Source organism: Pipra filicauda, unplaced genomic scaffold (assembly GCF_003945595.2).
Source record: "Pipra filicauda isolate LSUMZ 115617 unplaced genomic scaffold, ASM394559v2 scaffold218_size1660888_pilon, whole genome shotgun sequence".
NCBI classification, from domain to species: Eukaryota; Metazoa; Chordata; class Aves; order Passeriformes; family Pipridae; genus Pipra; species Pipra filicauda.
The window spans coordinates 478,371-499,368 of record NW_024104330.1 but is presented as its reverse complement, the minus strand read 5'-3'; the positions used below and the strand labels follow the sequence as shown (position 1 = coordinate 499,368).

General features: G+C 38.6%; 1 protein-coding gene across 2 annotated transcripts in view; it reads right to left on the bottom strand.

The window, feature by feature from the left end:
- CNTNAP5 (contactin associated protein family member 5) overlaps positions 1 to 20,998 on the bottom strand; it is a 293,699-nt gene that overhangs the window by 33,903 nt on the left and 238,798 nt on the right. For both annotated transcript variants that reach the window (XM_039381219.1, XM_039381218.1), the window contains exons 15-19: positions 18,729 to 18,856; positions 18,296 to 18,466; positions 16,009 to 16,227; positions 9,918 to 10,157; positions 7,751 to 7,975 (exon numbers count right to left, since the gene is read on the bottom strand). In XM_039381219.1, the coding sequence (XP_039237153.1) occupies positions 7,751 to 7,975; positions 9,918 to 10,157; positions 16,009 to 16,227; positions 18,296 to 18,466; positions 18,729 to 18,856 (983 nt within the window). The remainder of the gene's footprint in view (positions 1 to 7,750; positions 7,976 to 9,917; positions 10,158 to 16,008; positions 16,228 to 18,295; positions 18,467 to 18,728; positions 18,857 to 20,998) is intronic.

Genomic DNA, 20,998 nt, shown 5'->3' with positions numbered 1-20,998 from the left:
TTGTTTCCATTTTTCCTAATATCTTCTAACCGTACCTCTTTCCATTTTAGCAGTACTGATACCTGTTCAAGCAAGGACTTGTTTTGTGTTGACCTAACAAATAGCCATTATGTTCAGCAATGAGAACACAGAAAAAGAAGGTATGAACAGAAAAAAAGAAGCAATCAATTTGAGCACTACATGATGCCTGAGCAGGAGAATGAGCAATAATCTTTTAGACAAGACTAGGGAAAAATAATCATATGCCTCTTCTTAAACCTCCTTTTCATCCTTAAGTCATAATAAAGACAGCACATAACTCTGTGGATTAATGGCTTTCTGAGGTTAATCATGCTTGTTTGTGTTGAGCTCTACACACACTGCCTGGCTGGTCATGAATCTCTGGGAAATGTCCTGCTCCTCTGACCAGTAAGTCCATCTAAGAACTGCTTATTTCATAGGATATATCAGTGTCTCTGAATGAAGTTGGATTCTTTAGAAAGGGACTTGATAATAACCTCTCAATGGAAATACTTGAGTTTATAACAAGCCACAATCATTGGCATACAAAGTATGGACTCATGTCCTTAAGTTATCTAATGGGAAAAATTAGAGGAAGAATGATACATTTTCTTAGCAAAAATCCTAGTACAAGAACCATATAATGGTAGCATTGTGATGACTTTTCTGTAGCAAAATATACGCCTATACACACATATTTTCAGTAATTTACCTTCAAACACGATTCGATTCTGTGATCTTTCACAGAACCGTAGAATGGCTGAGGTTAAAAGGGATCTCTGGAAGACGTGTCCAACCCCATCCTACTAAAGAAGGGATCCTACAAATCAGTTGCCCAGGGCCATGTCCACATGGCTTTTGAATACCTGCAAGGATGGAGATTCCACAGTTTCCTAGGCAAGATGTGTCAGTGCTCAGTCATCCTCAGCAATAAAAAGAGTTTTCTGATGTTCAGATGAAACCTCATGTGTTTTGGTTTGTGCCCATTGCCTTTTGAGTGGCCTTGCAATGACATCTGCCAGTTCTCTCAGCACTTGTGGGGGAATCCTACCAGTGCCCCTGGATTTGTATGCCCAGTTTGCCTAATGCCCATTCCCTGATCTGATCCTCTTTCACCAAGCATACATCTACCTTGCTCCAGACGTTTCCCCTCTACTCGACCTGAGATTCCTGAAGGCCGATCTCAGTCTGCAAAGACAAGTCTCTGTCTTGTAAAGACTAAGACATAATCAGCCCATTTCATCAGGCAAGAAGGACAAAGTCACATTTTCATAATTCACAGAGAATAACTGATATGCTACAGGAAAAAATAAAATGTTAATAGGAATACCACATACAAGAGAGAAAAGGAGGCTTGCTTGGACCCAGACTCACTCTTCCAAGTATTATTCACTTGGGCTCTCTGTTGTGCATAAACAGCTATACTGCTCCAAGGTAGCACTTAAGCCAATGGTTCTGCTGGGCTACAGCTCTCACTGCACGCAGCTCTCAGTCCACAACACAGATAATTCTTAAGCTAAAAATAACCAAAAAATTACTACTGTCAATCCTCAGGGCTAAAGCTTTCAATAAAATGGGTTCTGAAAGACCCTAATTTCAGAATTACTGAAGAGTTTATATATATATATATATATATAATCTATCTATATCAATATCTATATCCATATCTATAACTATATCCATATCTATATCTATATCTGCAGCATTTATTCAAACATAGGAACTTGCGACCCTCTGTCCTTCCTCTCATTTCCACAGAAATCCAACAATAAAAATGACTTATCAGACACAAAATGTGAGCTAGGAACTCAAGCTTTCTAGGAGACAAACACCTCCTACAAGGAAATGGGAACACATGTTTTCTTCCTAGCTGACTATCTGCAGCCAGTGGTCTGAGGTTTTATGCCAGACACCAGTAAGTTCAAAGTCAGTCTGTATATAGGCAGAGCACACATCAATTATTGACTGCATGATCAACCTTTCTTGCTCAGTGTAATCCAATTACAGTTCCCTTGTTTTTCTCTTGTGGGTCTTCATGACATCTCTGGACCCTTCAGTATGGCAAAATAATCTTCATGAGTACAAACATGTCCATGAATTCAGATAATGAAACAGATTCAGTTCTCTTCTCTTGGAAAGCAGAGATAGAGATCTGCCAGAGTCCTTGGCTGAATGTTGTGGCTGCTACTCCTTTCAAGCTGGTTTTGCACACTTAGGGATTTAGAGTGCCATATGTTAACACAAACATTAAAAAAATTGGTCTTGGGTGCCAAATCTGCCTCTTCCCTTAAAGACATTTTGGTGCTGGATTTGAAGTGAAAACTCTAATCAGCATTCCTATTTTCTGTGAAGTGTGCTTCCAGTAGGGAAATGTCAAAGGGACCAGAGGTGTTTCTAGCCACAGGAGTTTCTCTCTTTAGATAGAAGCTGATTAGGAGATCTCCTGCCACCCCAACCCTTTCTACTCATGGTACCACAGCCAGTCTCCCAATTAACAACTGGGGAAAATTTCTTTTACATTCATCATTACCAATCAAACGATCTCTAGCCTCTCACTCAGTAAATAACATAAGATTTCAGGGCCAACTATAACAACTGCATAAATTATATAGTGCTATCTACCGTATGAAATCATTTAATGGCTGCAAACCAGAGCTAGACTGGGAACAATCCTCCGTCACTCAAAGACAATTGCTTGTCTCCTCCACAGAGCCATCTCCCACACTTCCCAACATGACTATCTTTCTTGCTCCTGATCTGTTAAAAATAACTATACCTGAACCTTGGCATCATTTTCCACTTCAGTCACATAAATTGTGCAGGTTGTTCAATGGCTATTGAGAGTCTGTAAGCCACAAGGTGTTCTCAAAAGGGAAGACAACTGCACTAGTAACAACGTAGTCTAGAGGGTCTTTTGGCAGCAGTTAGTTAAGGTCCTGTGGTATCCATGTCCCAAAACTAGAACCCACAAGGGGGTAAAGAAAAAGAACCAGAAAAATAACCTCCCAGATCCATCTCAGTCTTTCGGTGAGTCCTATTTTACCTAATTATTTTAGTTTTGCTCCATTGAACTTCAGAGTGTACAGCATGAACAGAATCAAAAGATTCTTTGCCTAAAAGACTGAACTAGATTTTTTGCCTCTCTTTACCACTGACTGACAAAAGCTTTGGCTGGTGGAGATGCAGCTCAACAGACTTGAAAGCAAAAACCATAAGGAGAATTTATATGCTTTCAACAAAAAGGCTGCTTCTGACTTAGAGACAAGTGACTACAGGAGATTTTGAGTTTATTAAAAAAAAAAAAATCAATAGCTTCTCACTGACAATATTTACTTCTTTTTTGTAGAGTGTTAATTCAGCTTACCTCTGTTACACATTTTTACTTCTTTTCCTATTTACTTCAAATATCAGCTGATTTCAAGACTTTATAGGGAAGTGGAGCTGATATAAGCCCTGCTACTATATGCTGAGCATTAGAGAATTACTCAAGTTGTTTTCATTTGTACTTCTGTTTTTAACTGTGCTTTTTTCCTTGTCTGTAATCTTTCCTATTCAACTTCAGAGTCTTGCTTTCCAAAAGAAATGGAGAACACAGCTCAGTGTGATGGCGATAGGTGCTGGACAGGAAGAAAAAAAAGGACTCAAATTGTTTAGTTTCTTATGAGATCAGATAGTAAATATAGATAAATTTTCAATCACTCTAGGATAGTTTGAGATTCTATCGCTCTTCTTTGATGCTGGCTATCTGCTGTTTTTCTAGATTAGGATTCATATTGTTTCCATGGAAAAAGCCAACAAAACTGAGAATCAAATATTTGGGAAAACATTTTCTAGACAAAGTACTTCATCATATTCATAACACATTCGATTACTTGCAGGGCAGGAGGAAGAGTGGGGAAAGGAGAAGCACTAGCAGTTTCTTTCTTAACATTTTTCTCCCCCATCAATTATTACCTTTAGGGAACAAGGTAAAAATAACAATATAATGGCACTTTGAGAAATATAATAACTTTGTGAAATCATGTAAATGCAAAAATGTACAGTGAAAAGCTAGCCTGGAAAAGAAAAAATATTTTTTTCTTGGTAGTATCTTCCCATGATGTGGATAATTTCTGTGGACTGGCACACTGAAAAGGCTAATTAGAGCTGTTTACCAATTTTCTGTAGCTTAGTAACAGGTACTGTAATTTGAAATTTCTACAGAAATAATATTAAAAATGCACTGCCAATCCTGCCAATCATTACAGTACTGCTAATCTTTTCGATGCGGGAACAATGGGACTATATAAGCTTTACATACATACCCATCTATATACATGTGTATGGATTAATAGATAAATAGATAGATAGATGGATAGATAGATAGATATACCCCTATCTATACACAATACATACACATATATAGGTAGGTGTAATTTAAAAATCCATAAGTACAATATGTAAGACTGGAGAGGATAATGCTCTTATATGCACATAATTTTCAAAAGCTCAGGTATGATTTAGAAGCATCAGTATTAACTAATGGTGGAAAGAATCCCTAAGTCGTCTTTAAAAACATCAGTTTTCGAAAACTTACCCTTAAACTGCCAGGACATGAGTCAACTGATCAGAGTCAAGAACAACCTCTGTGATATAGATTAGTTCTTTGGTTGGGAACTGCTTCTAGAAATATTATCTGCCAGGAACTACTGAGCATCTCATTTTATAGTAAGTCATCTGAATGGGTGTAGAACTGTAGCTTCTGCATTGACATATGGTGGTACCCAACCCCTGTCATAACCTTACCTCCTCCATGAATCGCCTGCCCTCTAAGGCTCCAAGCACTGGCAGAGCTTTCTGTGTGGGCAGCATTGATCTGATGGGTGAAGCCAGGACGGAATAGCTTTGAGTCTCCTTTTGCAGACCTGACATTGGTAGGTTGGGTAACTCTAAAGGAATAATTTCACTACCAGAGTTCTGGTATCTCAATCGATACATACTGTTTCTTCTAATAATATGACCTTCTTTAGAGACTGACAGTGCAAAGAATGTTGGGATTAAATGTACCTATTTATTAAATTTATTGGAACCAAATAATTTTACAGGAAATACTTCACACGTGACTGTATTAGACCACAGCTGCCTATACAAGTCCACTTTCATATAAGCCCTTTTAATATACTCTAACTAGGAATAATCCTTGCAAATACTTTAATTTCTTTTATGTTAAATATTTAACACAGGAAGTCTGAAATACAAGAAACATTATTCTCATTATCTCTTTTATTAACTAATAATTTGCCCAGTTATTTTGTGGATAATAGAAAAGAGGAATAACATAAGGATAAAAGAGGATACATGAGTATTAGCTTGAAAAACTGTTCAAAAAGGAGAAGTATTAAAGTATACATAGACTGTTTTAATACCGTTTCTTAACAAGAGGAAAGGGGCTTGGGACTATGGTAAAGAATATTGCTGCTCACCTCTTAACTGAGAATGCCCATTCCCATTTCTCCAGGAACTTAACCTTTATTTAACAAATCAGTTATCCAGAAGGGACCTGCTTATGTCCTACTATACTCGGCAAGATTCCTTGAAAATGAGCCAATGAAAGAGATGGAATCACACTCACTTTTAGTGCTACAAAGGACATTGATATTCATAGTCCAGTAACTTTATGGCAAGCATAAACCTCTTGGAGGAAGAAAGAGTGACAAACATATCTGAACCTTATTTTCATTGAAATAATTTCACTTCCAAAGGCTAAAAAGTAAAAGGATATAAAATTTAACAAATTATTACATTTGGGACAAAAGGTAGAGAATACACATGATTGAATGACTGTCTTGAAAGAAAGCCACAGAAGCATGTACAGAGTAATCCTGAGGGAGACTTTCAGGATTTAACTAAAGTCAGCTAGTTATCTTAATCATTCTTTGCATATAGTGCTATGTTTCACAGTCCAGAATTGTGGAGCCTGACATCTCACCAGCCCTCTGAGTAACTGTCACCATCATATTACACGTGAGTAAAAGGAGGTACAGATCTGAAAAAAGCACCATTGTTTATTTGGCCTGACTGTGCTGAGAGCTGCTCCACTTAATTTCAAGATGTACTGAGTCCCTGTCTCCAACTAAGCCAAAGCAGAGATCTGCAGAAGCTGCAGCTGACACAAAGAAAGGTTAATCTCTTCTCCTGCTGAACTGCTACAAGCTATGTCCTGATCCCAACCCCTTCCCCAACCAACACTAAAACCCCTGCTTCCAGAACTTCTCAATTATAGATTATGTATAGTGCATTTCATCAATAAAAGTCAATTGGCTCATGTTTCTAAGGTCATTTTAGACTACTCTGGTAGCAATAAAGGTGACTTAAATGGATATTACATTTTCATTCACTTTAGGGCTATTTCTGATTGCCTGAGTGGCATCAAGAGACCTGAGTGTAACTGAGAAGCAGATTCCAAGGTTTCACCTCAGCAGGATATAACCTCTACCACCCTGGAGCTACACACTAAAATATTCATATATCTGAAAATCATAAACACTTGCCTCCAAGAGCAAATTACAGATGGAAATCTGGGACTGAACAGGAGAGGGTTAGGGTTACCTCAGTAGTCCCACTTCCCTGGCACAACTTCACTTGGAGTAAATTGGTTCAGGCAGTTACTATTCCAGCTGCCTCTCCCAGGGATTAGGATACTCATCCCTTGCCAGCCTGAATGCTAGCCACATAACATAACCAAGAGAAACTACTGCAAAATCCATACAGAGAATAAAACCAGTTTTGATTGTTTGGGTTTTGGGGTTTTTTTTTGTTTGGTTGGTTGGGTTTTTTTTCCCCTTTTATAGTTTCATTTGACAGCACTTGAAAGTGTAGTATTTTGGAATTTGAAAGGCTTCAGAATGGTCTGGGTCATTCGGTCAAATGTACATATTCAACCACATGACATTAACTTTCTATTGTTCTGCCACAGGCTACTGACTCACCAATAAGCTTACTCATCACTTCCAGTGCTCCAGCTCCTGATAACTCTTGAATAATTCAAACATTCCCATTTGCCTAGGATGATGTTTGTCTGGAGTGATTTTTCTGAAAGCACTGCAAGGACTCAGGAGTCAGTGTCTTTCTGAGTAAACACAGGGCCTGAGCCCCTAAAATCTTTAAATGTTTTCAAAAAATCCCCACCTCATGCACCTTTTAACAGAAAATGGATTTACACCTCCTGTTTTGGTCAGTAAACCTAGAAAACATTGACATTTTCTGGCTTTAATATTCAGACGTACTGACCATATTACATTGAAAAAATCCAGTGAAGAGCAATAAATGTGCCAAGAAAGATAAAATTCTAATATATTTCTGTACCAAGTGTTTTTGTACAGACATGGTATTTCTCATTCCCTTATCTTGGTGGCCTAATGGATCACAATGTGGAATAAATAGCAAGGAATTGCTATTACATAGTCTTGCCAAATGGAAGTCAAAGTACATTTTAAGCCCCAACAAAATGATTACTCAAAGACTGAACAGGTAAGTGTAGCCAAATGCCAAATAAAGGGACATAAACAAGAGTGATGGCCATTTTCATGAACCAAATATCATGAAGTTGATAAAGTTGCAGACACAAAAATTAACTTTAATCAGTGCAGAATTCTATCCTATTCTCACAAAAAAATCCAAAAACCAGAAAACAAACAAACCAAAATCAAAGCAACAAAATCTTTACAAAGTTACACTGGTCTCACTTTGGTAGCAAATCAAGACTACTTACCATTTTTGGAGAGAATCACAGCCAAATATTCATGAAAATAGGTGTTGATGTACAGTAGAAGGCTTGGGGTATGTGCTGTGAGAAAGCTAAATGCAATATTCTCCTTGGACATGACAGCATCCGCATAAATGGCAGAGCTTGAGGTGCTTGCATTTTTCGTGACAGGATAAGGTTCTTGGAAAATATAGGTAACAGAAGTGCCGGCTTCAAATAATGCAGAAACCTCTGAAAACATATGTAAACCAAGGGAATAATTTCACCTACTGCATTTTCAGATCTCCCAGGAAGGAATGGACGTGAACTGACTACCTCAGAAACAGAACATTGCAGAATGCCCCTGACCCAGCTGACAACAGTATTCCTTCATTTGGATAAGCAGTGTGTCCTTCCTTACAGTCAGTTTGTCTGGCACAGGGAAGGATAGTGAATGGAGACATAAATTCAACAATTTTAGTGCTAGAATCAGAGTTCCACAAGATGGAACAGCCTGAAATGTCTGTCAGCCAAATAAATGCTTAGTTCACCACCTTCTGACAACTGAATATTCTCTGTAAGGCAATATTCCCTGTCTTCCCTCCAACAGTAAAGACAACATATTTGTTTTTTCCAGTCTCCTTTTTAAACAAATTCATTATTAAAACAACACATTGACCAAAGACAGCCAGTAAGGAAAGCTATCTTTGGTAGCATCAAATGAAGAGGAACATCTACCTATACGTGCTCGGATCATGAGAACTCATGCTTCTGTTTTTAATATAGATAGTATAGTCTGGCCATGGATGACACAGATGGGATAACAGCAGAGTTTTTTTTCAATAAAGTCAGGATGGTAACTCTCCAGTAGAGCAGCTTCACCTCTACAACAGCATCTCCTAATGGGACAATATATGGGTATTTGGTATGCCTCTTGTGGCATCTGTGCCAAATCCTCAGCTTGCACGAGGGAGCATAGTTCCATGGACTGCAGTACAACTGCCCTGGTTCCAGACAGGACAGGGTTATTTTTCCATTAGCCAGGAAGGGGCATGGTCAGGACCCAGAGGTTATTCTATGCCAACTCACATCATTTCTGGGGATGGGGGAAGAGGTCCCTTTTGGGTCGGTGTAGCATGGGGAGGGAGCAGTCGAGTATTGTCAGGGAGTTTCTGTGTAAATTATTCGCTTCTTTCTTGTACCCTGTATTGTTAATGTCACTTTTCAGTTTTTAATCTTGTTGTTGTTTCCAGGTTCTTATCTCAACCTGTAATCTTTACCTTTTGTGCCTCGAATTCTCCTCTCTAGTCCACTGCAGGGGAGGGAGAATGAAAGAGAGGGGGGAGCAAGTGAGAGCATGTGGTTCAGAGTGGTTTCAGTGGAAAAAATAAACTGGAGAACACCACTCCTAAACCATGATAACAGCTAAGCCAATTTACAGCAACAGATGATGCAGCCTACTTAGCAAACCCCTCGCATTTGTGAGGTGAGGGGCAGCCATGGAAATTAAAAATTCACACTGCATATTGCTGTCACTGAGAAGGAATTTTGTTAGTATCAAAAAGCATGCTCTCTAAATTAGAGGTTCCTTATTTGCCCTGCTCATTTTTCTGGTGTTGACAGCATCTTCTACAAGCCACCAGAAGGGTTCGGTGAGGACACATTCACCAAAGACTGAACCGTGCAAATCAGTTTTCTCCTGAATGCTTCATGCTTATTTTAAAAATTTCTTAACGTTTGGATGGGTTGTCACAGAAATGGCAAAGGAACATAAAAAGACTACCTCTTTTTGTCACATCATTGCTCTAAAACTTTGTAAAGAAAAGCTCTCAAGATTTTTTTAAGGTGGACAGGATGGGATGAGGTTTAAGAACAACTAAACTAAATGTTCAGACATGGGCAAACACCTGTATGAAAAAATTCAGACCTATTTGTTTATGTCTGAGGCAAGTTATGAATACAGGAATCATATCGGGAAATAGTTGTAAATTTTAATAGCACAGCTGACATCATTTTCATTTCTGAGGCCAACACTGAAGTCAAAAAAAGGTCTTGTAGTCTGCTCCAGACAAACTCTTAGTAACGCTGAAGGGACAGCTGACAATAGAATGTATTGTAATACAGGGGACACCGAGCTGACAACCGTGCTGTAGTGAAATGGTGCTGAAGATTAGAATCAAACCTTGCTGCCTACCTTGCTTGCAGAAAGGTCCTTCATAGGCTGAGTTGGTACAATCACAGAAGTAACCAGTATACTTCTCCACGCATTTACCTCCGTTATGGCACAGGTTACCATAACTGCTGCAATGCCCGGGACATCCAGGTTTAACACCAGGTGTCATTTTAGCTCTCTCTTCAAGGTCAAGTTTCTGTCCATTTAAATGCAGAGATCGAATGCATCCCAAAAAGCCCTTCTGTCTGGAAGCTGTTCCTCCTGAAAAGGAGAGAAAAAGGGGCACTCACTCATTGGTGAGTCTTCACAGTAATGAAAGCCATTAATTTCAATCTAGAGGTACAAATATGAATCCACAATTTTTAAAAAAAAATTTATATATTATATGTCAATACATAAAGTGGCAAAAGATGACAGATGGACAGCCCTGGGAACTAAAGGTCTCTATTTTTATGAAAGGACTAGAAAGTTGTGACACTTTCTTTTTGCCATTCTTCTCTTTTTTGGCTTGTCTACTCTCCTGTCTGGCATTAAAACTGCAAATTCATTTGGGAGAAAGATTAGTTTCTTTATTGTATGTTTGCATATCACCAAATACATGAGAAAATCAAACCAAAAATGTTGTGGTTTTTTTTTTTTTTTCCTATTTGTTACCATAGTACAAAGCATAAATAACACCCCAATCCCAACAGCAGTGAGTTAACATGCTGATGAGTCCACATAGCAGGAATGAGTCTTGTTCAGCACCAGACCTGCTGGCTGAAGGGATATGACTTGGGTTGGAATTTATGAATGACTTCCCAACCTGACATGGCACCTGTAAATGGTTGTTGTAGCAAGAAACATGAGTTCAGGTCACAGATGTGCTATTTATTACAATTGTTAAATATAATTGCATTTCTTCCTGAAGACCAGACCTGTATGGAACTATGCAAGAGGGCAGTTTAGTCTCTACAAGCTATCTAGCTTTGCATCTGTCCAATTAAATTGCTAACAGTGTTACAATGAAGGTGCTTTTTCCATAAGAGGTGGTCTCTGAGAATAATAATTACAATTGTTACTCTATGAAAATATAACCATTTTTCTTATCATAGGCTTTTTTTTTGGTAGTTGCCATGTTTTGCTTTTGAAGATACTTCAATTTCAATCGCTGCTAGGAAATCTAATTGTGGTTCAGGAGTTATCAGCATTTGCAGACTCTGAAATGTTAGCTTTATTGGTGATTCTCCTGCAAAAGTAGTATGAAAGAAATTATTATTCTTCTGTAGAAGTTGGTTCTATATCAAAGTGTATGAGATAAAAGATTACATCATTTGATAAGCCCTTGCAGAAGAGTATCTATTTTTTTTCATAAATTAATAAAGTAAGATTTCTGCAAAGTAACAGAATGCAGTAACAGTCTAAAAAGCAACCTCACCCAAACCCTAGTGTTCTGCAACACTAGGGTTTTCTTCCTGGAACATTAATAGCAGAAATACTGCATTCAAATTAGAGTAATTGAACTATAGACAGTATGCATGAGACACATTTATTTCATGCTAATTTTATAATACTTTTCTCAGAGAAATAAATATTTTTAAATTTCTCTTTAGCCATTCTTAGATATTCTTTACAGGAGGGCAAATGTTAGCTCACTTATTTTAGAGGCCCTCTGAGGACAAGAATCAGGCCTTCTGCATTTGCTGCACTTTGCACACACAACCCTTTTGCTTGGAGATTTTGTTCCAAAACAAAACATATCATACAGAATTTTCAGTCATGTCCACATAAGTAGAAATGTGATTTCTTCCTTTAAGGCTACTGGTTACTTTGTTTTCTTTTGCACAGGAGGAAACCACAAATATTACAAGGATAAATGACAGTTTCCTTGCCTCTTCTCTGCACACATACAAATCCCAGCTGAATCGTATAAAGAATGAGTAAAAACTATTGCTAACTGTTCCACAGATGTCATGTTTATTGCACTACCCACATTCTTATTGCTCTCTAAAGCATTTTGAAGGCCATGTTAAGTTTCTCACTCTTCTCCTCTTATAATGTCTGGAGAGTATAGGGCCTAACACAGACCAATTATATGATCCTAGATCCACACAGTATTGCTTAAGCAAATCTGTTTATTATTTTGGGCAGTTTTCTTCAATTCACTAGACCTAATCTTCATATCCATTCCCGCAAATCAAAGAAAAATAGAAAACAAAAAAAACAAATCAAGCTTTGCAGATTCTTCCTACTCAAATATGCCCGATGGACTGGACAATTCAATGTATGAGACCTAAATGTTTTATTCAGGAAAACAGATTTTAGGATAAGCCTACAGACCATAAACACCGAAGTTAAGAGTGTACTGTGTTGAGTGGAGGTGACAGTCAAATGAGCCATACTGTTTTCAGCAAGGTGTTTATGCAGCTGAATTTTAGTGAGGAGCCTTTGGGCAAAGAAGAGAGAATCTGAGAAGAGGGGGCAAGAAGCTCACAACTGAGCACTCATAGCATAGCTTGGTGACACAATTGGCTAAATAATTAATATTTTAGCAATGAGTCCTTTAAAAAAAAAGGACTTTTTGCTGGAAAAAACTGGATTAGGGAGGCTGAAGCAGCGTGAATAAGTATTAAGAGCATCCTTGCTTTATGTAACCGATACAAAGAAAAGCAAAGGGCAGCGAAGTATAAGAATCATAATCAGGAGTAAGTGAACTTGCTGTGATGTTCCTCAGGAGACCTCCAAGTCACAGTTGTTAGTCTCAAACTGAAAGATGTACAAAGCAGACAGGATACAGAAAGAGTTAGGCATTAATTCCTCCTCCTGGCCTCCAAGGAGCCTACAGATGCCTTTAAAACCAATAATATATATTGGTTTTATACTTATATAAAGTATACCCCTTCTTTTCTTATCCTTTCTTCTGTCTACAAAGAAAGTTTCTCAGATGTTGAGATGTTGTTGGGGTTTGCTCTCCCTGGAGTACGACTGCCTAGAATGGACAGAGGAGGTTCACTCAAGGATTTATTCCTTGCTCAGTTGTTCCCAAGACAGAACAAGGAACCCAAGCACTTAATTTTGCCAGTCTCCATAACATACCAAATGAATAGCACAAACAGTTCTGATCAAAGCTTTATTCATCAAATTAATTTCTTAGGATTTGTATTTTGTTTCTCTGATATTGCTTCTCTGAGTTCAAATCCTGTTCTCAAAGAGGCCTATGATGACTGTCTTTCCCCTCCCTATGATGGAGTCTTATGGTCATGCCTTTGGCACTAGGTAAGGCAGAACTTCATCTCAGACTATGCCATGAGAGTAGATAATGATCCATCTCCTCCAGGACCACAAGGATATGCCAGGCACAGCTGCACTATACAAAAGTTTGTCCCATATTTTGAGTGCTGAAAAAGACTGTCCATCAAAAGGAATGATTTTTGCCTGCCCCTTCTGAGCAAGTAATGTGCCAAATTGGCTTGTTACTGGGCAGTTTGGTGCAGTTGACATTACCTAACCTGAACATTTGTTTGGGATCTGGTCTTTTCACAGTACTTTTTTTTTTTTTTAAATTAAGGGAAGAAACATAGGCAGGTGTAAGGATGTTCATGCTGTGACTGAGGATTATAACGCAGCCTAAAGCACTTAGATATCCAAGACCCACTAAAAGAAATTGAAAAATGGTTTTCTAACTCCTTTAGGCTGCATTAAAATCCAAACTTGTTTGAGTGTACTGGCAATACAAGTCATTTCTCCCTTCCACTTCCCACACACAGAAAGCTACCTCAGAAGCCTGCCACAGAGAGTCATTAAGACTGGGAACCTCTTAATCACTGTCAGTAGGCAGAATGCTGCAGAGACAAATATGTTGTGGATTATAGGGGGAGTAGGGAGTAATATTATGTGCTGTTACTTCTTTCCAATTTACATTGCTGTTTATGTATTTATTTTTCAGATGGGATAAAATTGACTCTGCATGGTTGAGGTATTAAATCAGTAGCTTTTTATTAGAGATTGGAATGAGACCTTCACTAGAAACAAACTATGTCACATCTGTGTATTACTGGAATTCTGCCACATTTCCCTGGAGCACCCAGGGACAAACAGTATCAGAATCAGGAAGCTGCCCAGGTTTCCAACTATTCTGACAGCTCTTAGAAAAACTCAGAAAGTCACAAAGAATTTTGGCCTTCCACATGGCAGAGTTAAGGGCTGAAAAAGCACTCCCAAAAACATTTGTGTTTATGTCCCTTTTGTTCATAGTTCAGTAAAAGTGTGGATGAACAACTGAATGCAATCTATTTATTTCTCGGTGAGAACTTTTCACTTGACTGAGATAAATACCTATATCCTAGAGTTTTCTGTAGATATCAGAGTAAAATCAGTTGGGAGTTCACTGCTGAAATCAACTGTCCAACCTGTTCCTTAAAGCATAGCTACATTCAGAGGAGGTGCAGATTCACTTCACCACCAAAACCGATGGGACCTTTTCTGCACAGCTGTTACCCATCCACTCAACTTCCAGCTTGTACAGATGCATTATGTTATTCTGCCACAGGTGCAGGGCTTTGCATTTGTCTTTGCTGACAAGGGTTTCTGTTGGCACATTCTCTTGTGAGGTCCTTAACTACCATGGATTTCTGTGATGCAATTCATCAATTATGTCCCTTTAAAACCACCATAAAGTTGATTCAGGTAACGTGTTTTCTTTTGCTGAGGCTGAGAAGCAAGCTTACAGGCAGATACTGCTTTTCAGATGTGGAATGGTAAGCAGTTGGTATATATGACATACCTAATAGGTGACCTATGATAAACCCTTCATATTTAGTCTTTTAGAAAGATACAACCAAAACATTGCAAAAGTCTATCCAGTCACTAAATCTCCAGTTTTTCTATCTGGAAACAGTAATTTGGCTAAAATTCTCTGACATTTCTAAGGTGTCTAGCAGCCCAACCCTATTGCCTTCAGGCCTGGCCTCCCACAGAATATGCTCTTAGGATCAAAGTAGCATTTAAAAAACAAGTGATTAGCAGCATGCTTCATACCAGAAAACAGAAACCTTGCATTGTGACAGTCTTAAGCCTCCCTTCTGTGAGTTCTTCAGTGAGCTCCCCTCCAGCTGAGTCTAGCAGAGATCATTTTAGGGAGTATAAATCAACTGCTATGTGGGAAGGACTCCTGACATTGATGCAGCTGTATCTATTTATTACAGATTAATTCTTTGCATTCAGAGCCCAGTAATTACTGCACACATACACAATAAAAAGCTCAAATAAATACCTTAAAATCTACTTAAATCAAAGCGTGTGAATACACAAGTAAACTATATTAAAATGAATTGACAGATTGAGGTTTGCTATAGCATTTCAGCTAAGTAAGAGACTCCATTTTAAGGAATTGGTAGTTACCTGAATGGCCCTGCATAAGATGTGAGATACAGCCCACTCCATCACTGAGTAGATTACTCAGAAAGACAGTGTTTGAATATGAAAAAGAGAGGATTCCCCTTGTAATCCATGATCATATTATCACACAAAAGCTAGTCCCAAACCAGGTTTCTTTTACACAGGTGATAGGGAAACAAAATATATGCAGAGACTTTTTTCTCTTTTAATTTTTTTTTTCTCCTTTGAAAGATCACTTTTAGGTAAACACCTCTGTTTGCTTTGACTCTGTTCATAATTCTCTCAGTCATGAACTCAGTAGCCAAATAAGGGTTTCAGTAGGCACATTTGAAGGACCAGACTTTAAAGACCATACTTTCAATCAGGCTTTGCCCGAGAAATTTTTATGACAAATTTGTGACTTTTACATTGTGTCTAAAGAGAGAGATCTCTTTACAGCAAATTACACAACCAGTAGTGCACAAGAAGGAAGACTGTCAATTCTTTGGCAATAAATACCTTTCAAGTGTTTGACCCTAAAAATACCATAAAGTATAATATGCTTAAACTATGATTAGTGCTTTGAGCGTAAAGGCAGTTGTTTGGGCTTACTTTGTGTTGCCTATGAAGGAATGGAAGAAGAGAGAGCAAAATTAGGTCACCACATACAAGGTCAAAGGTGAGACAATAGCATTCATTACCAAGGTATGGACACAGAAATACTGTTGATACCCACAGAAACCATTATGGTCCCTACCTACAAATAACTGGCTGTTGAGCTGCAAGCGAAAGTGCCCCTCAGTAGGTGCCTCCAGGACCTTCTTGGGGAGGCTGTCCACCTGGAGAGAGGTTTGCTTGAGGTTCCTCTCTGCTCGGATGTAGTGCCACTGGTTGTCATTCAGGGGGCTGGGAGACTGCACAGTGGCTTCTGTGGGGCCATTCCCGACGTCTACGGAGAAGGTGATCTCTTTGGGGGCTGGAACAGATAAACAGATGTGAAGAGGAAGTGAAGGTCTGATTTAAATTGTGGTTTTGACATCAAGAAATCTTACATAAATATAGGGTTCATTAACTTTTATGTCAGCAAATAGTACAGGATCATTTACGTCCCATCTCCTACACAGCAGCTTATACATAAATTTAAGCCTGCAGCCTCACTGTTTGATCTCTGCTTTGATTACGCCTGGCTGTGGGTACACATCTTTTTTTTTGTCATAACAGTTACTGTGCTCTAGACATGGAAGTTCTCTTTCTGAAGCAAAAGTGACAAATGCTGCACAAAAGTCACACAGTGGTACCAAAAGATTTTGGACAAAAAAAATGCTAAGACGGGAGAAAGGACAAAGAATCTCTTTCCAACTAAATCTTTCAAACTGCATGTACTTAACAATTACATAACTTGGCTGCATACGGTAGGAGAGAATCCTACAAGCATTTGTTTGCCTAAGTATGACTCAAGAAGCAAGAAAAAATAGATGAGCAAACCTAGTTCATTGGTGATCCTAAACCAAATTTGTATATGTAACACATGTCCAGAGATAATAAGGCACCTAGAAACAGGACAATAGTTGAAAAACAAACCACATAATGGAGTCCACCTTGCTCTACTGGAAGCCTGAAGGAGGCTAGAACTTTTTAACATTCTTGCTACTGATGGTTTTTCCTCTTCCTAAAATGCTAAATGCACCATGAGACCAAGAATCAGGTCCACAGATCACAAAATCAGAAGGTCTCAGACTGAATATTCATAAAAAACCTGTTATTTCAAGCCTCAAAAATTGGATAGGTCTAGTTTTGGAAGCTGCTTCTTAGATAGTTAAGATAGGAAATGCTCCATAGGGATAGACAAAGATCAATTCTGAGCCTCTGCATCTGCTAAAGAGCCGTTTCCTATTGAAGCAGCTGGTCGGTAGAGCTTCCTTGATACAAGGCCTTTAGGCTGCAAATTCCATCTGGCACGAGGAAGCACAGCATCGAACTACTGATGAGAAGCCTAAGTTTAAAAGATTTTTCCCAAACTTTTAAATAACTCATTTCTCTAGGAGTACAGGTTTAACACACATCCAGAAACTTTCACTAAACAATCTTCTTAGTTTACAGTATTTGTTACATTTGATGCCATTTTTACTTCTATATCCCTGAGAATGAACCACAGTACACTGAAGTACAACCAAATTGGACTTTGATGTGCAATTAACAGTAAATCATACCTCATTACCTTGTGATAATGCACCATGACATTTACCATTGGTTTAATGAATCGAAGGGCCTTAGGGCCCTGTTTTATTAATTTTTATGTTGGGGTTATTATAAGCATATTATCAAATACATAGCACTCAGTTTGTTTTCCCTAAGCTTGACAGAATTTGGAATACAGAAGTCATATTTCATGTCAAAGCCACAGTACTCTTTTATCACTGATAAATATTTGAAGTTGTCAGAACAGGAGTGAGGCAAAATCTCACTAATTAAATTTCCTGCTATTCTCCTTTATATGCTGAGTAGCAGTTACATTGCACTCACTATATTTTCAAGTATTCAAGACTCATTACAACTGTGACTGTCTTATCTTGCATTAGTGTCCTGTCCTTCATAAACTCTCACCTTTTAGCTGTACTATACAGACTCAGTTCCTCTGAAACTGTAGGACTGCATCAGACTGGGTATGTTACTGATACAAGAATAAAAGTAACCATCAGAATGGTTGCACTAACTTTTTCAACTTTCAACTAAAATTACAGCCTATAGGTACATCTAACCAGTAATTTTTTTTCTCTAAAGAGCAAAACAATAAATATAAATGTTGAAAAAACTACATTCATACACTTTTTTAAAAAAGATAAACATAACAAGGTTAAGCATAATGACCAAAAGCTATACAACTCTTGAAACTCTTGACAGGAGCGGTAGACAAGTCTAGATTAATGAGTCTTTATGTCTCCATCTTATCCTCTTCAGGCATCTCAAGACAGCAGAAGATATGTATGTCCTTGTACTTGTCAAATTGAGCAAATACCCCAAGATTTCTTAACGGTGAAACTTACAGCTTATTTCAATTCGTATGAAGTCTTTAATCCCAAGGTTTTCCAAGAATACCCCAGAGACGGCAGTAGTTTTGAAGAAGAAGGAGATGTCTGCACTGAACTCGGCGTGGAATGTGGGGAAGTGCAGATAGGAGGCCTCTGTGTTGAAGGAAGCAGCGTTCCAGAACTGTCCTGCAAACACAACGCCCTTCTCTATAGTTAATTGGCACAGGACAGCAGCTGTAAACTGCATGTGGAAAGCCACCGTTCATCAGAGAAATAAATTTAAAAACAAGAAAAAAGATAACAACCAAAAAAACTCCAAAAAACAAAAAAACAACCAACCAAAACCAAACAAACAAACAACCCCCCAACAAAAACAAACAAAAAAAACAAACAAAAGGAAAGAGAGAACATTCTGTACCTATGGAAATTGAGAAGAGCTAGTACTCACTGTCTCCATAGCAACGCAAAGGGCCGATTTTCCAAGCAGCCTCAGAATTTGATCTGTTTGTGTCAGTGATCACTATCTGAGTTACAGGCAAATGGTCTTTGAAAGTAAGGAGGCCGGTATCATTTGTCCTGGATTATAATACACAAACAGAAAGAGACAGATTAACCACAGACAAAACCCTCAGCATTCCTTATGCAAGGCAGCATTTAAAAGACATTTACTGAAAGACAAAAGATCTTTTGCAGAATTACCTGAGAGAATGATGACCAGTACACACTATTTAAGACATATACATTCATAGGTATGTTCTATGCTCATATGCAGTAATGACCACTGGAGACACTATTTGGATACATGATTCTGTCTGGGATGGGCTGTAAATGTGCTTCAGCTGTGCAGAACGACTGTGAAGCCAAAGCAGAATGCTGCCATGTTGACCAATGGGCATTTATGTAAACTGGGCTCTACTGGGTTTTCTCAGCAGGATGAATTTGATGTGCATCAGGCATAAGTCCAAATTTGCATTTCTGTAAGTAAAGTTAGCTGGAGACAGATAACAGCATTTCTTCTGGCTTTATGCTTTACCCAAGCAGGAGGAGGACAGGCGATGCCTGATCTAGCACACTTAGCACAGGGCAGCCAGACGGCTACTGATCCAACTTCAAGATGGCTGGGACATGACTGACTCTGCACACTGCAAAACTGGCTGAATTGGCAGAGGGAGTTTTGACTGAATCAGTCCTTTGTATTATTGCCAGTGGAAATTTTCGTTCAGCAACTGAAATACTGAATACAATGTCAAACTTCTCTTGTTTGCTTAGCTGAGCTTATTCTTCAGCTGCGACTAACTTACCCATGGCTGCTAAAAAGGAAGAGAAAAGAAACAAAGATTCCTAAAGGATAATTTCTTTGTTTTTACCCTGAGTGTGCTGGACAAATTGTTGCCCCCAAAATGCAGCGTGGTGTTTCATAGCAGCCCTCAGGTCCTTAAACTGATCCAGTGGCTTTGACTCTGGCAGGGTATACAGATGTGCATTCATCCCACTGTACTTCATGAACTCAGCTGAGTCCCTCAGGCACCCAACCCTGACCTTACCAGAGTAGAACTGCCCTTTTGAGGTATTTCTTTATCGATTGACAATAGAGAGGTGAGTGCTACTGAATGTCATCTCCATTGTGTTGTTTTTTTCTTCTCCTAGTTTCTTTTCTCAAGGTTAAGGTATCCCGTACATCTGGGCACATAAGCATGGCACAGCATCCTTCACAGAACCAAATCTCAATAGTTTTAGAGGAAGGAAAGATCTCTACCTCTGTATGGCCCAGATCACCTCTCTGCTCAGAGGTGAAAGACTTCATGCTATACATGGGGATGGTAACAATGACCATATCCAAAATACCAGTAATCCAAACCTGCTCTTCCAGGCAGGTGTGACACAATGCCTTAGGAAACAGGTATCACTTTTTGAGTGATACTACTGCCGGGGAGTCTGACATTCCAGGCAGGATCCCAGATTTGCCTGTATCCTGCTTGTAATGCCAACTTCCACTAACATACCTCTCGGTGTAGTGTCAGTTATGGGAAAGAACACAGACTTCAGCAAAGAAATAATAATCAGGATGAACACTGCAGCTGTGCTCTGTCACACAACCTTGGATGTTTGCTTGGCTAAGTGCTCTCCTCTGATTAATGTTAGAAAAAAACAGAAGTATTTTGATCTTTTTTTATAAAGGCTGCATACATTGCATTATTTTTCATTGTTTCTAATTGCATGCAGCACAACTAATTGTCTCATAGTGGCAAGGGGAAAAGGAGAGGTACCCTCTCTGACCCTAACATTTTCTTCTTACTTCAGTGGGTGTCTGACATGCAAATAACTGCAGGTAAAGTGCAGCAAGATGAAATTCCCAGGCACCAGGAAGAATGATGCCTTCAATACAGACTCAGAAGGAAAACTACCATGTAGAAATCAAAAGTACATGGTCTCCAAATCTCTTCACGGCAGACTCTCGGTAGCACACTCCTATAGCTTATTCTATCAATACTTGAAAGTTAGTGTAAATGCTCTCAACGCATTATGAAATAGATGTAACAAAAGCTGAACTATTTGAGTATTTCTTAGGAAAGAATATAACTAAGCTGGCATTTACGTTTTTAAAATAAATTTTTCAAAAATCACAAAATATCTAGGGAGACCTCCTGCAAATTTATTTTAATTCAAAATATAGTGCAGTCTTTTTACTAGCTATGATCAGGATTAAAATAAAAATCA